This window comes from Vicia villosa, linkage group LG7, assembly GCF_029867415.1.
Source record: "Vicia villosa cultivar HV-30 ecotype Madison, WI linkage group LG7, Vvil1.0, whole genome shotgun sequence".
Lineage (NCBI taxonomy): Eukaryota > Viridiplantae > Streptophyta > Magnoliopsida > Fabales > Fabaceae > Vicia > Vicia villosa.
Genome location: NC_081186.1, coordinates 91536190 through 91553308, shown reverse-complemented (window position 1 = coordinate 91553308; position 17119 = coordinate 91536190). Strand labels below are relative to the sequence as shown.

Sequence of the window (17119 nt, the reverse complement as noted above, 5' to 3'; positions counted from 1 at the left end):
CTTTATCAATAAATTGATTCCCTAAATTCTCAACTAGAATCAAGATTTTGTTAAATCGATATGATACATCATAAGCTTATTTATCTCTATCTATAAAGCAGTAATCAGACAACCCCATAACAAATCACAACCATTCCTTAATTATATCACTCATTATCATGACAATTACTAACTTATAACAATTCTATGTGAATATTGAAATTGTTGAGAATAGAAAAGTTTACCATTGAGGGGCCCTATAGCACTTGTTTTCCAATGGATTTTTATGTTATCAAATCTAAGCTTATTACTTGTCATCCAAATTTTCATTGATTATATAACTCTACAACTAAAATCACAACCTGACATTGAGAGGACCAATCATTGTCAATGAGACTGCAAACTAGTATTCAAAAATAAGATGTTCAGTGGTTTTAGCATGCTTTCGACATAAGTTGCACATAGATGGGAGATGCAGACCTCTAACTGCTAGGCTCGGTAACTTAAGAGTGAAAACCTTGTGGTGAAGAATTTTTTCGATTTGTAAGAAACTGCGAATATTCGTACAACACAACTTGCCACAACAATTCCAAGGCATGCAGATTATTAAGTTTAAATATAAAATACAAAAGTCGAAGATATGCAATACAGCTTTAAACAAGAGAGACACTCATCCAAATCAACCGAGACTACTACACATACAAGTTAATGCCTCACAGTGTATCATCTATATTCTTGAAAATTAACATGACCGGTTGCTTGAGCATGCTCCGCTGCCTCCTGAATACATTCGCACAAAAACCAGAACTCAAATCAGAATCAAAAGAATTAATAAGACAGGCAAGTAACACATATATAGAGAATCACAAATTTAGTGGCAGAAGTAGCAACGCGGCAGAAGAATTTGCAGTTTTAAGAGAGTATTGTGAAATTTCTTTTAAAGTAATTTCGGAACTGAATTGATGATTTGTTCTTATTAATACATAAAGCAAAGAATCAGGTACTGAGGAATGACCTTCTGACCAATAACTCCAATTTGGCATACCCCACAGCGCAGAGTGAAGTTGGCGGTGTCGGTGAATTTCCGTTTCCTGAGAATGAGCATCCATAGCATTAGCACGGGTAAGGGACACTGGAAGCCGAAATAATTCGGAGACACAACTCAACATGATGAAAAAGATTCAATAATAATTTGAGACTATATACCTATGTTGGTCTTTAATAAAATTTATCGCAAGCTGCTCAACAGGTCCAATGCTTCTGGAATTTTGTATGGCAAATATGGTCTGATCAAAATCCTCGGGAGCTTCTTCAACGGGAGACATCTGACACATACACATCATTAGGCAACATAAAAACTGAAAATAACTATGAAACTTAATTTTGTATGTTTAGTGTAGGCATAATAGAGAATCAATAGATGAGTAATAATTTCTGGTATATGAAATTACATACAGCTAAAGCATCGTAATGGAGACCATCGTATATGAGCATCACCCTTTCAGAATAGTTACCTTCCTGTCAAAAGTATTAGGCAAAAAAGTGGACAGAAAGGTTCAGTTACCAGGGTTGACAACGTGAGACAAAATAGAACTGCAGCAAAATGTCTAACCTGACCGTACAAATCACACCGTGTTGTTTGGATATCATATGCTGCAATTTCGCGTCCATAATAATCTGCTAATATTGAGAGTTCAATTGCACCTTCACAACAGAATATACCTCCATTAGCACATCAAACTCCAAACTGATGAAAAACTAATATTGCTTTACTAAAGAGTTTAAAAGCCATTTGGTACGTATTTTATGATCATCAACCACAAACCTGGACCGACAAAATTAATGACTCTTGCCTATAAAAGTTTTTATAATTTAAAACCGCCAGGATTCGGTAGACAGGTAAACTAACCTCCCCATTTCTCTGGGTCAAGAATCCAGTTACAATATTCTGCATTTGGCTTCCCAAGAAATGCTTCAGAATATTTCTCGGGGTCACTTGCTACTGTTGCAGCTATAACCTTTAGCATGTAAAATGTAACAAAATGTAAGTCACAATACGTGAAAAATGATGCTGATAACACCAAAGTGAACAGATATTAGGCAATACAATGGTATAAAAGCTCCGTTCCACTGGTAAGTCTTAAATGATAGACAATGTAATTTTGTATACCAAAAAGAAACACATGGGCACTCCTCTAGTTGCAAGTAAATAGTAATTTTCTAACAGCATTTCATGGAATAGCGAGGGGATTGATGGATGAAAGTTATAAATTTATGACGGGTTGATGCCAATACCACGAGAACTGAGAATAACCTGAGAAGATGATAAACCTACAGGCAAAGCTTTATATGGTACTTCATAGTTTAAAGTTGAGTTTTTGCAAAAGAAAACATTCAAATGTGTATTCTTTATTTAAGGATGCTTCTAGACTTTTTATGTGAACTACAACTAAAAAGTAACGAATTCAATGGGTGAGTCAAGCTAAACATACAAATCTATGTACTTCATGCATCATTTGCATTTGTTGTAATGATTTTATTAATTGAAAAGCCAAATGAGGGTATCCCCACTTTTTTGTTAATTCTTAAAAATCACTAGGAATATTTGTCCCTGAAACAACAACAACAGCAACAACAACAACCAAGCCTTATTCCACTTAGAAGAGTCGGCTACATGTATCAACTTTCGCCATAATGTTCTATCCAAGATCATGCTTCTATCCAAATCGTTAATCTCAAGATCTTTCTTAATAACTTCTCTTATAATTTTTCTAGGTCTTCCTCTACCTTTAATTGTTCGACTTCTCTCAATCTAATCAACTCTCCTTATCACATAATCTATTGGTCTTCTCTCTACATGCCCAAACCACCTAAGTCTATTTTCCACTATCTTTTCTACATAGGTGTTAAGTTGGATATAACATTGAAATGTATAGTATAACACATTAACAAGCCAGAAATTGAAGGTTACATACTGAATAACCTATATCTGGTTTTCTACTTAAAAAACAACCAAATGGACACAACATGCATTGAAATGAAGCAATATGATAAACCTGCATCTGCTATACACTTTGCATATTCATAGCAAATAAAACACAAAAAAGAAACAACAATTACCTGTCTCAACTCAGCAGCTTTAGTTTGGTCACGATCCATAACATACCTGAATCAAACAATGAGAAAAAGATAATATACAAGTGGAATCATTTGTACATAATTTACACTTTAGGTTGAAAGAAGCATCCTAACACTTTAGGACGTCTCAGGCAATATTTAGATATCATGTAATGAACGGAGCGGACTGGACCAGAGTAGAACGAAGACTTCATTCCATTGTTTGGAAATTTTATGACAGAACAAGGCAAATTGTTCATTCCGCCCAAATCGGAGTGGAAGGAAAATGGTGATAAGTGATGGAATGGAATGAAATCCATACGACTCCATTCCACTCTGCTCCATCCGATTTTAAGTGATGCAAACAATGGAATATCATTCCATTCCATATCATTCCGCTTCTTTCTATCAATCCAAACAAAACCTAAGTGTCTGACATCAACCCGACCGCAGACACACAAACATCACATTAAATCACTATCATTTTCTTAAATTATTGCCGATAGCGTCGAGTCGTATCCAGTGTGCGCGTCATCGGTGCTACAAGGAAGAAGGTACTAACTTACCCAACAGCATTAAAGAGACAACTGTTATCAGAAGGTATGACTCTTCTCACAACAACACCATCCATGATGTAGATTGTTGATAGCTACCTGCAAAAAAATATATATATATATATCAATCACAAACTCAACCCTACTTCAAACATCAAATGAAACTTCACAAAACATCTTCCTAATATAACCATTTTTAAATCAATCAAAACTCAAAACAAAACCTAGAATTCTTAAAAAACAAATCAAGGTTAGAATTCTAACCGGCACCCAGCTTCAATTGGAAAAGCAGGAATGAAAAGAGCAGATCTAATAGGAAGAGGGATACAATGTTCTTGCGTGGAGGTAAAGTATATAATAGAATGAGAATCTAATCTTTAAAATTTTGATTTAAAAGGAAAGTGGTTTTGTGTGCGGCACAATTGATTAATGAATGAGTTTGAAGGTTACTTTACTTACCGTTGAGAGATTAAGGTTTCCTTTACTTTGTTCCTGCCTCCTAACATCATTCTGGATAGATGTACTTAATAACTTATGTTTCGGTCACTTTTGGAACATATATAATTTATAATATTTTTTTGAATATATTTTATGGATATATCAAATGATATTTATTTAATAATAATTTTCAATTTGAGGTAGCTCAAATTATTGATAATTAAAAATCAATAATTTAAAAAAAATTAATTTAATGATATTTTTTATAATATAGAATGATGACTTAGTGGGGGTCTTCTTCAATTTGGACATTTTCACGTGTTTTCTGAAGTCTTTTCGAGGGTGCAGGTCGACTATATTTTATGTGAAACTAATATCCTTTGAGTTGGTTAGGGGCAGAGAGGACGAGTTTTTTGGTTTTTACTAGTATGAACTTTAAATTGTTTAAATAACATCATTTGGTAATCTATTAACTTCATTTTGCTACGTTGAGTTTTCATTGTGCAAGGCTACTTCAATGTTAAATACAATGTGTGTAATGTTGCCCCTAGTGCGTTGAAAGATGGACAATCATTAATGATGTTATAGAAGATAAAGAACACTTCTTACTAAGTGTGATATGACCTCTTGCGTTCACTTGCTCAATCAAGAATTCAACTAGGCTTCTCGGGCAAGCTACAAACTCACAAAGGCGTCTCAATACAAGATGTTAGTTGAAATTCCATGGTTAATCATGAAATATATGGCCCTTTTGATCCTTTGCCAAAAAATGATGTATGGTAATCAGGGAATCTTCAACTCTCTGAACTACTTTTGAGTGTTGTTCAATTGTCTCACATATCTCATCCTAGATGCACTCGACTTCCCTCCTTTAGAGAATCTTATGGTGATGATGTTGAGAGTGTGTATGGCTAGAGGTTCATCCCTTTTGTTGCGTTAATCTATGTCTTCTCTTATAGGGGATCAAAGGGACCTCAACCTGCTTATTTTAATGGATAATTACTTGTGTCCATGTTTGTATCCATTTTACAGATTTTTATCCTATTTGTTGTGAGTATCTTATGCGGGTACCCATTGGGGATGTGTCTAATTATCATCCCTATTTGTACTTGCTCGTCGCAATAACCTTTTGGGCTTGCTTCTAGAAAATCAATGAACCAACTTTTGATGGATATCATAATATCTGGTGATAGAGTATTGAAGTAGGTTCATGTACTACCAAACTGAATTGTCCTTCAGAATGTCTAACATATATCTAACATGAGCTTACATTTTAGTGGTTCTACTTCTCCATTGTTGGTCATTTACATGTTATTTTTTTGTCGAAAGTTTTCAAATTAGGAATTTGGAGTTTTCTAAAACACTAGTTTCCAAGATCGCCTCACATAGAAGTTGAGTGTCTTCTAACTCGCCGACATGAGTTAAATCTAAATGGCTTTTATGTATTGATAAGCAATCATGTTTTCTAATCTTTCGTATGCATTTGTATCGTAATTGATTTGGTGTTGGTTTGTTTTGGGGACTTTGTTGCATTTTGTAGCTTGTTTTGTATTATGGGATAAAACACCTTAATGCTTACTTTTAGTACGATTCTCATTAGGGGTGCTCGCGGTGCGGTTTGGGCGGTTTTGACGAAAAAAAATCATCCGAACCGCAAGAGAAAAAATAGTGCGGTTTGGTTTGGTTCGGTTGACTTTTAAAAAAAATCCGAACCAAACCAAATCAAACTAATGTGGTTTGGTTTGGTTTGGTTGGTTCGATTTTTTACAAATATTTTATTGAGCCATACATACACATATATATGACAACATAATTTTATATTTAGACATTCACACACTAACAAATAACAACAAAACTCGTCATATTTTGACAACAATTTTCCATGTAATATGTAAAAATTAAATTAGAGAAAAGTGGAATATTAAACATAAAATAATAGCATAAAACAATATAAAATTATTATAATGAAACAAAAAAGTAGAAGAGACGAAAGATTAGTGAAGGTGAAAAAGAAAAAGAAAAAGAAAAAGTGTTGAGAGATTAGAGAAGAAGATGTGCGATAAAAATGAAACTGAAATACGGAACAAAAAGAAAGAATATAGGAGAGTAAAGATTATAGAAGAAGAGGGAAGATGTATGTGGCAAAGAAGGTGAAATAATGTTATTAGAGATTTGAGAAGATCGGGACTGAAATTATATGTGTAAGGATGAGAAAATTGTTCGTATTCATAAGGCTAATGTATAATAGGTTTAATTTTGGGTTGAATGCGAGTTAAGTAAAATTTAGGTTGTAACATAATGCGGTTTGATTCGGTTTACAAAATACAAACCGCAAACCGAACCGAACTGTGCGGTTTTGTTAAAAAATGACCCAAACTAATTCGAACCAAATGCGATTTTTTGCGGTTTCGATTTGGTTTGGTTTGCGGTTTTCTATTGGGTTGGTTTGGTTTTGAGCACCCCTAATTCTCATTGCTTAGAAAAAAATACTTCATAAACAACATGAAAAATTTACATATTCTATATATTTTGAAGCTTAAGTGTATGAGACCTAATTTTAAAATAGGGTTAATAGTAATTCACTCCCCTGTAATGTTAGCGAATTTTGTTTTTGCCCCCTCCGTACCCTTTGGCAACGGTTTTTTCAAAAAAATTGTTGCCAAAACCTGCCTTTGGCAACGGAGGGGATAAACCAAAACACGCTCATATTACACGGGGTAAATTACTATTAACCCCTTAAAATAAAATAATAAGACCAAAAGCTCTAGCCCCACTGGCCTTGATTGAGAGTCATGTTTATTATCATAAATACAAAGTAAAAATACAAATAATTTGAGAAAGACATATTATTAATTATAAATGAGTACAAATAAAAATAATTAATATTACTTTAAGAATCAAAAGTTATACGTATTGTAAATGTATAATAGACTCGCACTAATTAAAAGTAGTATACAAAATTATTTGATGTCATTTTATGTAATAAATTTTTTTACATTAATAGATTCTTTTTTCAATAAAACTTGTTTCATAAAAATAATAGAGGTTATTTAAAAGTAAATATAAAACTATTTTTTTAATGGAAAACTTAGTATCCAAATACAAAATTAAAGTTAATTAAAGAAACTTAGAAATATTATCATTAAATTTTTCTAAAAAAATAGTTGATTTATAAATATAAACAAATTGTTTATATTAATACATAAACATAAATAAATATTACACATGTCTTCATTAAAGTTTAATTACAGTTTTATTTCTTTTATTTTTGGAAGTAGCCTCCTAGTATTTCAAATTTATATCAATTTGGTTCCCTTTTTACATTTTTGTACTAAAACTTTGATAACTTATTTATTTGTAACATATTTTTTTTAATCCACAAATGTTCTTATACAACCATTTGCCATGTTGCACAAATTATATATTATTTAAAATAGACAAATAATCAGTTTTAAGAGGAAAGAAAGATAAGAAAACAATTTGAATTTAAAATAGATGGAAAATTTTCACGAATAAGCTAAAAAGAACAAAACTGTAAGCAAGACTATCATTAACTAAGAGTAAAAATAATTTTAAATTAAATTATATTTTAAACCACTATATTAAGGTCCTAAAAAATTCCCAGTTTGCAAAAATCAACCATCTTGTTAGATAAACCATGTTTTAACCAACAGACACAAACAATGTTTCAACTTTATTCATGGCAACCTTATGTAGTACAAAGTTATAGCTTCATCATCCATGGCAAACAAACTAAGGTAAAAACACTAAACTTCATGTCCCTCCTGCATTATTATTGACCTGGGTTTGCTGAAGAAGCTAGATAGATACACTACTGAAATCGGTGCTTAAAGCGCTGCAATGCACTCGATTTCAATCTTGGCGTCCAATGGTAATGCAGCTACTTGATAAGTCGCGCGAGCTGGGAAAGGTGCAGGGAAATCTGAAACCATCAGAAGAAAAACAGAAAATATTAAACAGAAATAGATATGCAGATTGCAAAAGTTAAAGACAGTGGATAAGTCTATTGTTAGATTCATCTTTTTCTGCAAAGAATGTAAATTGTGTCGAGAAAACATGAAAATTGCGATGACAGAAGAATTTACATTTGGCATAAATCTCGTTGACTGTCTTAAAGTCCTTCAAGTCAGCCAACCTGCAGGAAATAAATGTTCAAAAACTAGTTATCTCGCCTTTGTTGTTGAGGCTCGATAAAACTCGGCTATATAAGGGAGAAGAGTTCATACAGAATCGTTGTTTTAACAACTGATGAGTAGCTTGCACCACCAGCTTTAAGGATTTCCCCCATGTTTTTGAGAAGCTACAACACAGAAAAATTAACACAATAAGTGCTTAGTAACATCAATTAATGAAATAAAAAGATATGCATATGACTGATACGAGATCAGTGATCATCATACTCGGTATAAGAAAAAAATCCTCAAAGTTACAAAACTTAAATAAACCATAACTGAAGTTCAAAGTTACAAAACTAAAATAATCATTCTCACATAACATCATCGACGAGTGTAGGAAGCACGAAATAATCAAACAAAATACAGGCAATCTATGCTCAAAATGCTCTACCAAGCCACGTGAAAAGCAACAAATTACAATTACAATAACAATGAATTAAGGCAAAAGTCAATTGATTATATATTATAAGATTAAATGTCACAATACAACGGTAAATCTCTGAGTTTGCTGTACCTGTTCTGTTTGATCATCAACATTATCAGAGACAAACTTCCCGGTCTGCATTAAAGAGCGAAAACAAATTAATTTCCAGCAGGTTGGCAACAAAACTATCAACATGCCAGTCTAGCACCGACACTTTTGAAAAAAATTCATATCCGGTGTCTGATCTGTGTTAGTGTCTGACACCACGGAGACATATGACTACATTTAATTATACTTGAATATTTATCATAAGAAAATATTTACATTTTAGATTCATTTGATAACCAATATATCTAGATTAAATATAGACCAAATACATCGGATATTCAATGAATCTTAAAAAAAAAAAAAACAGTTTCTCATACAAAGATAGTGCTTGAAGGCAAACCTCAGGAACAAGGCCAAGAACACCAGATACAAAGAGAAGGTTGTTAACTTTGTTTGCTTGGGAATATGGTCCCAATGCTGCAGGTGCTTTTTCTGTTTCAACAGCTTCCTTAACTACTATTCCTACAACAATCAATCAAATCCAACAAACACAAAACCATAAACACTATTAGAAATTATTTATTTATTTCAAAATGTAACTTTCTAGGGTTTAATGGAAGAAGCATTGAAGAGGAAAAATGGTGTATACTTACTGGCATCAGAAGAAACGCTCGAGCATGTCAACGACAAAGAGCGCTTCGATGTGCCGCCGGTAACTGAGAAACACTCTCTTCCGGTGCTCAATGAAGTGCGGTTGCGGAGTACGCCGCTGTTGATCACCGGAATCTGGAAGCACAGTGCACTACAAAACGACGTCATTTCTCAGTCTCTCACTGAACACTCTAACTCTTTGAAGACTCTTTTATATTTGCTTCTTCTTCTTCTTTTTTTATTTTTTTTTATTTTTTAGAATTATTTGTTTGACTAGTTTTTTCTTCTTCTTAAATATCATTAATAATTACTAGGTGATTAAAATATATTTACAATACATATTTATTTTGAACCTAATATTTAATTAAATGTGACATTGTTTAGAGAAATTACAAAATAGAATAAAATGTATTTATATGAATAATTTTTTAAAATAAATATCTTTTTTCTGAAATAATTTTATTCATTTTTTATCCTCTAAATAACTATTAGTTAATTTTCGGTAGATGAAATAGGGTAGGTGAAATAGAGTTTTCACATTTCTATAATCACATTACACATCTATCCTATGCTTTCATTAGCTATTTTTGAATTTTGATCTAAATAAAAGTTTAAGAATTTGTTTGTATTAGAAAATGAAACTATAATTGAGTATCTTTTCCATATGTATGTAAACACCTCTGTCCTTCAAATATAAGTTTTTTGTACTTTGAACTTTCAATTATATTACTTGTTTATTTATTATTTAATTTTTTTATAATTTATAACAATTATTATAACAATTGCACATAAATAAATTTGTAAAATATATCAAGGTTTTTTCTTTTCCCACTTCTTGAAATCTAATCTCTATGGTTGATAAAAAAAATAGTTTTTGAATTCTAGAATGTATGGTGTATTTTTGAGACCTATGAATTCTAAAATATGAAATGGTCGAGTCCATGAACAAAAACACAATGAACGTTTATCAAATGAAACTCAATAATATTTTATAGGACAAACATCAACAATAAGCTGAAAATATTAAAAACATTAATTAAATATTAATAATATAATAAATTAGACAAACTAATTATTTTTTTAATGGGCTCAATTATGCACGAAACAATTTCATCAAATATTTTAGAACAATCAAACTAGAACACACAAAAAAAAAAACAAACGTATCAGATCGAGGTAGCATTTAACTTGATCTGTTCTTTAACATTATATTGGTCAAATATCAAAAACATGATTCTTACATCATTGTTGTTTTTAAGTTACATGTTGGTAAACTAAACACGTCCATCATTTTTTATTGACAGACGTCGATACTTAACATTGATCATCCTTCTTGTGTTGCATTGTTTGAAACATATATTCTTTTAGTCTAGTTGGTGTTTCATATTAGAGACATTGTAATATTGACATTTATTATGAACAAATGGGAGAGAGTCTTGTTGTTGTAGTAAACTGCAGTTAGGTCAGACTTCATTCTAACTGGTATGGATTATAAAAGTATATTGTTTGTTCTGAGGTGAATTGCAAATGAACAAACATATCATTTTATACAAGTTCATTTGCATTCTAGTCCACAAAAAGTGTCAATGCAACGTAGACCCAACAAAATTTAATATTGACACGTTTTAGATTATAGAATATGAACTATGCCAAAATAACCCTCTATATGAATTAAGATTACAGAATATAAATTAGCTCTTAAAGTTTCAGAGTTCATTTCTTTAATAATAACACCTTTAAATTATACCAACATAAACAATAACTTAAAAATATTTTTTAACCTAAGAGCACTTGGATGAGTTGGTAAAGGATTTCTTCCAGCTTAATCAGAAGCTTTAGGTTCAAACTCAATCCTGGGCAAGCAACAATGTTAAATTCTCTTGAGGTAGAACTTTGTTATCCATTGTGGTTCTATCCGACTCGAAGGATTAGTTTTTACAATTGTGCGTAGAGGATATCCAATTTATACCAAAAACAATATTTTAAAATGGAACAAAAATATTTAAGACTATATATGATGTAACATGTCCAGTTTAATACGTGGTAATTAATATTGAACAAAAAATACAACCAAATCCAAACGAAATAAAACAATCCTAAAAAAGGCATCATATGGGGTCGCACGAGTAATATCAACCTTCATCTTCATCCTATAAATCTGCAAGGCAACCCTAGCTTCCCTTAAAATCTCCAAAAATATGTCAACATATGAACCCTAATGTACAATCTCATGAGAAAGTAACCAACAAACATGTCTCAGGTGCGTGTACATGCAAGGGGATAGACTCCAGCATTGCCACACTCTTTTACCTCATTTGGAAGGGCTTCATTCCCAGTTGGTATAGGGATTTGGCCTACTGGTTTGAAAATTAAGTAAGGGTATGATATCCTACAATACCACAAGCGTATATCAATGTATAACTTCCTAACCATGGATGATATGAGTGCCTTAGTTCTCAGGGGGACAAAATATAGTTAAAGTATTCAACATACTTGTGATAAATCAAGGAAGAATTGATAATACGTGGATAAGATACATCAAGATGTTTGGAAATATCCAGCATGCATTTGAATTAGCGCAAGACTTATTTAAGAAGGTACCACACCCTCCACGATCCACATCTGGTCTAACTAGAAAAAAGTATTTGTCATCCAGCTAGCAGGTGACTTAATGAGGGGGTATACACTACTAAGAAATATACATTTCGTAATAGTTTCTTACTACGACCATTTATCCAACCAAAGTAATATTTATTCATTACACGCCATTCTTTTTTTAAATCACTTTTCTCCACAGTCTAAATAAATAACTGTGGTGATATATCATAAAATTAAACTTTGTAATGCAATGACAAGTATCTGATTTTTCTATACCTATTTTGTTTGATCATCAACATTATCAGGGACGAACTTCCCTGTATGCTTTAAAGAACAAAAACAAATTAATTTCTTGCAGGTTGGCAACAACTATCAATGTGCCGATGTAGATGATAATTCTAAAAAAAATACATGCCAGGTGTCTGATCTATATTAGTGTCTGACCAAGACACACAACAACATCAAATTATACTTTCTTTAATGGTGACCAATAAAATATCGCGTGTTTGAACTCGTGCAATATGAAATTGTTACACAATTAACAATTGAGCTGGAACAATAACATATTTAGCAGTGGAACAATAACATGTTTGGTTTGCCTTTTAAAAAAGATAAAAACAATTCTAGAGTTGTAAAATTGATTTTGGAGGAGTTTTTATACTGAAATTTATTGTTCAACCAACTTTTACATCAATATATTCAAACAAAAACTCAATTATGTTAAAATCAATTCTACCAAACTCGATTCTGTAAAAATTAATTTTGTCCACCGTCAATCCAAACACACAATAATTATTCTCTTGAATTAAATAAAACTTCCATTTCTATAAATATATAGTTTTTCAATATTAGTCTATCAAAATATTTTTTTATAAACTTCTTATAACTAATTTGAACCTAATATTTAATTAAATGTGACATTGTTTAAAGGGATTACAAAATAAACTAAAACATAAATGTACGAATAAAAAAATTAAAATAAATATTTTTCTCTCTGAAATATATTTTATTAATTTTTAATCAAATAACTAGCAGTTAGTTTTCGGTAGGTGATGCAGAGTTTTCACATTTCTATAATCACATTACACATCTATCATATGCTTTTATTAGCTATTTTAGAATTTTTGATCCAAATAATTGTTTAAAAATTTATTTGTTTCTGAAAATCAAACTATAATTGAGTATTTTTCCATATATGTGTAAACAGTTCTGTCCTTCATGATCTAAAATTTTGTACTTTGAATTTTAAATTATAGCTTATAAGAATTATTATGATAAGAACATAAATAAATTATCTCCTTTAAATAATAAATTTGTAAAAATAACTTCAACTATTATCAAATTTATTTCTACTACAACTTTTTTTTATTATTATTTATGTGATTTAAACAAGTCTAAGGACGAAGATAATATACATTAATTTTTGTTTGGGCCTGCTAAGGTTGAAAAACTAAAACTTTTAGCCTAGACCTAAATAAAGAATATATCATGAATTTAATTCATATTCTAACATTTTCTCTCTAATTTAAATATTATTTTTACTTTTTCGAAACATATAATGGTTGGAACTTGGAAATATAGAACTTGTTTCTTATCATTTTCACTTTGTAAAGGTGTTTCTAACGGATTCGAGACACCAATATGTCTCTATGGATTTTTTGTTTCATATAATATAATATTGTTAATCAAAGTTCGATCCTTGTAAAACAATTTTTCATTATTTTTTATTTTTATTTTAATAAAATGTATCTGACGGAAATCAAACTCATGTTCATATTCAAAATTATTAATACATTTTCAGTGGACTATGAAACAACTTTTTAACTATTATGATTTTTTTCTTTTTAATTTCTATTATAGAGTATGGCCCTTTCAATAAAAGTACTTTGGCTCCCTCACTAATGACACATTCAAAATTAATTACAATATTAAAATTCTAATTCAAAGAGTTTGCCCTTAAACCTGAATTGGCAGCACACTAGCCCTTTCTAAGTCATTGTCTTCCATTATCCACAAATTCAACTATTTAAACGACCTAAGTTAAGGGTGATAACTAAGTCTAAATTATGGGCGAAAAATATCTTTAAAAGTATAATTTAAATATGAAGGTTTTTTTAATTGGATTTGTAAAGGTGAAAATCACATGTCATCTTTATCTTGAGTTCAACCTTTGACTTCAATAAAATTTGATTTATAAACAAAATTTTTTAGGCTTCTAACGCTTGTTAGGTTGACCATGTCTTTAACTTTTTTTAGTGGCAAATAAAATGTATTATTAAATAAAGAACATCAAGTTTATAATAGAAAATCATACGAAGTATTCACAAATATAAAAAAATAAAATAAGATACACCACAAAAACATGAAGCCTCTAAAGGAAGAGGTCATCTTAAAGTAAACCACAACTATTAGAGAACCACCACATTATTCTCAGGATAGAGCTCAAACCAACTAGATTCACAATTAACAGATCAAATTTCAACAAAAAGGTACTAAAGATCCACCATCACACTCGGAATTAGGGCTAACACTCGATCTACTATAAGTGTAGGAAGTTCTAAAGTCAATTCATGAAAGTGCAAGAGTTCTCCCCTGACCTACCAAAAAACTATTTCAAAGTCAAAAATATACTTTTCTCCTCCATTCTTTCCCGCTGTTTTTGTGACTTAATTAAAGATAACAACATTTCATGCTTTCCAAATATGCCGATTACAACATGTCAAACCATAAGATCATCACCCATATACTTTACCCTATCTCCTAAATAAAGAAAACGATCCAAAGATCCTAGTGAATGACTACCTACCACCCTAACCACTTAAAAACTATACACCACACTTACGAGATTAAGATGAGAAACAATCTCAATCAAAAACTCACAAAAGGAAAAAAAGCCTACTACGGTCACATAACACATTTTTCTAAACAGGTTAATTCTAGAAGAGAAACTATCCTACAATAACTATTCGAAAAAAACCAAGATCTTAAACGGAGCTCAACTACTTAAATAAGGAAAAGAATATGACTCTGGAGCAAAAACAAGGCCATAGAAGAAGTCTAACTCTCCTCACTGGACTAGGTAAGCGGAGGCCACTAAAAAAGTATTGCCACTAGAATGTTTTAAAATCCACTTATCTCTTTCAAGGGTAAGGATAACATCTCTAAGTAAGACATGAAACTCCCCAAGAATGGACAACTCTTTAAGGAAGAATGATCTCCTCCATCTAAGGTCCTTGGTTAGGGCCCCTTGATAACCTCTCCTATCTTGCCCACCACCCCTTCTAGTTGGAGAGAATTGGAGAACAAACCATGAAACTTAAACTTTAAGGGGATGTTCCCTAACCAATGATCCTCCCAAAAGGAAGTAAGAAAACAAAACCCCACTTTTCTAGCAATTCCATTAGAAAACCAATATTAGCTACATTCCTTTTTTGTCTCAAAGAGAGATATCTCTTTCCACCATGATGTAGAAGAACGAAAACTCTTAGATCTACCTCCACTATGAGAAGAGATAGATATATCACTATATTTAACTACTAGAATATCTCTCCAGAGCCCTGAATCCCCTACAAGCAACCTCCATCTCAACATTAACAAGTCGGAGATCCCTCATTCCTAACCCCATATACTTTTAGGCTTATACGTATAATCCTAATTCACCTAGGGAATCTTAGACACATTCTTCACCCAAAAGAAACCTTCTTTTTTGTAAAGTCACAATCTTCCTCCAAACCATAACAAGAACTTTTAGAAAGGATAAGATGAAGTTAGGAATAACATTAAGAACAAAATTAGGGAGAACCACTCTACCCCACAAAATCACATATCTATGCTTTCAAGTGTTGAGTATTTTTTCCAACAAGACGACCAAATGATCCTAAGTAGACTCAAGACGGGGACTGACTTCCACTTGCATCACAAAGTACTTAAATGGAAGAGATAGAATCTCACAATGGAGAAAGTATTCAGCCGAAGTAAGAAAAATAAGATCTACATTAACTCCAATAAGACTACTCTTGAACAAGTTAACGCGAAGATCCAAACCCCTATCAAAACCTCTAAGAATAGCCTTAATACACCACAAATTCTCTAGAGATGGATCAACCGCCAGAAGATCAGTGTTATCAGCATACTGAAGGTGAATCACTACTAACCCAAAATTACTAACTCTAAACCCAGAGTATAGGCCAAGCTTATTTGCCCTCATAATAAGACCACTAAACCCCTCTGCAACCAGAAGAAAAAGGAAAGAATCTAGGAGTTCTCCTTATTTCAAACCCCTTTGGATGCTAATTTCTCGGGTAGGGCACCCATTAATTGCACTACAAGTTTTCCACCCTTTTGACGACCTTTACGAGTTTCCTCTTACTTAAACAAACACTACCAAGTGTCTTAGCTCTAGTATTAATTATAACTTTATCAATAAGGTTTCAACTAGTAATACATTTTATATCAATACTTCTTCCACTATCAACGTATCTGATAATAGTAAACATTTATAACATCTAAGTTTTGGACACCCTAATAGACATTCATTAAAGTTTGTTCTATAATAATGTAGCATTCCATTGATCAATAAAAATACCTCTTAATTTTGTTCTACTTGTTGCATGAGAGAATCTCAGAGAATACACTCACATATGTCATACACCACATACAATCATCCTCTCGTGTTAATTTTAAGTGATTTATGGGGACCTTCACCATATTCATCTAATTTATTCTATAATTATTATATTATATTTGTTGATGCAAGTATGAGTTTTGCAAATTCGGGTTTTGTATCTTTGAAAAGATTCCTCCATTTCTCTCACTTTCTCCTATTCTCTTCAATTATTCAATTATTATGGTATTAGTTGTTGATTTGTTAGCAGTATTAGTTAGTTAGTATGTGATTGCAATTTGATTACTGTTATTTTAATTGTAATTACAATTTAGTTTTGAAAATTTGGATTTTTGTGGAATTAAGGAAGAAGATGAAAAAAAAATCAAACACAGATAAAAATTTAGTGATAGACTTTTTTGTCTCTAAATTGGTCACCAAAATTTATCTAAACTAAAGTGATAGTCCACATCACCGCCACATAGTCTCACCCATTAACTTTGATTACCAT

At 31.6% G+C, this 17119-nt stretch overlaps 2 protein-coding genes across 3 annotated transcripts; both read right to left on the bottom strand.

Moving 5' to 3' along the window:
• Positions 1–554: 554 nt before the first annotated feature.
• On the bottom strand, positions 555–4170 carry LOC131617827 (OVARIAN TUMOR DOMAIN-containing deubiquitinating enzyme 2). 2 transcript variants are annotated; one of them, XM_058889080.1, is made up of 9 exons: positions 4110–4170; positions 3663–3749; positions 3100–3145; positions 1889–1997; positions 1592–1683; positions 1435–1497; positions 1186–1304; positions 995–1070; positions 555–759 (listed from the first exon to the last, which is right to left on the bottom strand). In XM_058889080.1, exons 2-9 carry the CDS (start codon positions 3725–3727, stop codon positions 703–705), a joined length of 627 nt encoding a protein of 208 aa, XP_058745063.1. In that variant the 5' UTR covers positions 3728–3749; positions 4110–4170; the 3' UTR covers positions 555–702. The 2 variants fall into 2 exon arrangements, with proteins under 2 accessions (XP_058745063.1, XP_058745062.1); XM_058889079.1 differs by lacking the exon at positions 4110–4170 and adding an exon at positions 3915–4095.
• A 3579-nt stretch (positions 4171–7749) lies between these two features.
• LOC131617826 (reactive Intermediate Deaminase A, chloroplastic-like) lies at positions 7750–9605 on the bottom strand. Its single transcript, XM_058889078.1, has 6 exons — positions 9410–9605; positions 9157–9278; positions 8799–8843; positions 8336–8409; positions 8195–8244; positions 7750–8031 (listed from the first exon to the last, which is right to left on the bottom strand). Exons 1-6 carry the CDS (start codon positions 9573–9575, stop codon positions 7937–7939), a joined length of 552 nt encoding a protein of 183 aa, XP_058745061.1. The 5' UTR covers positions 9576–9605; the 3' UTR covers positions 7750–7936.
• Between the last annotated feature and the right edge of the window lie 7514 nt (positions 9606–17119).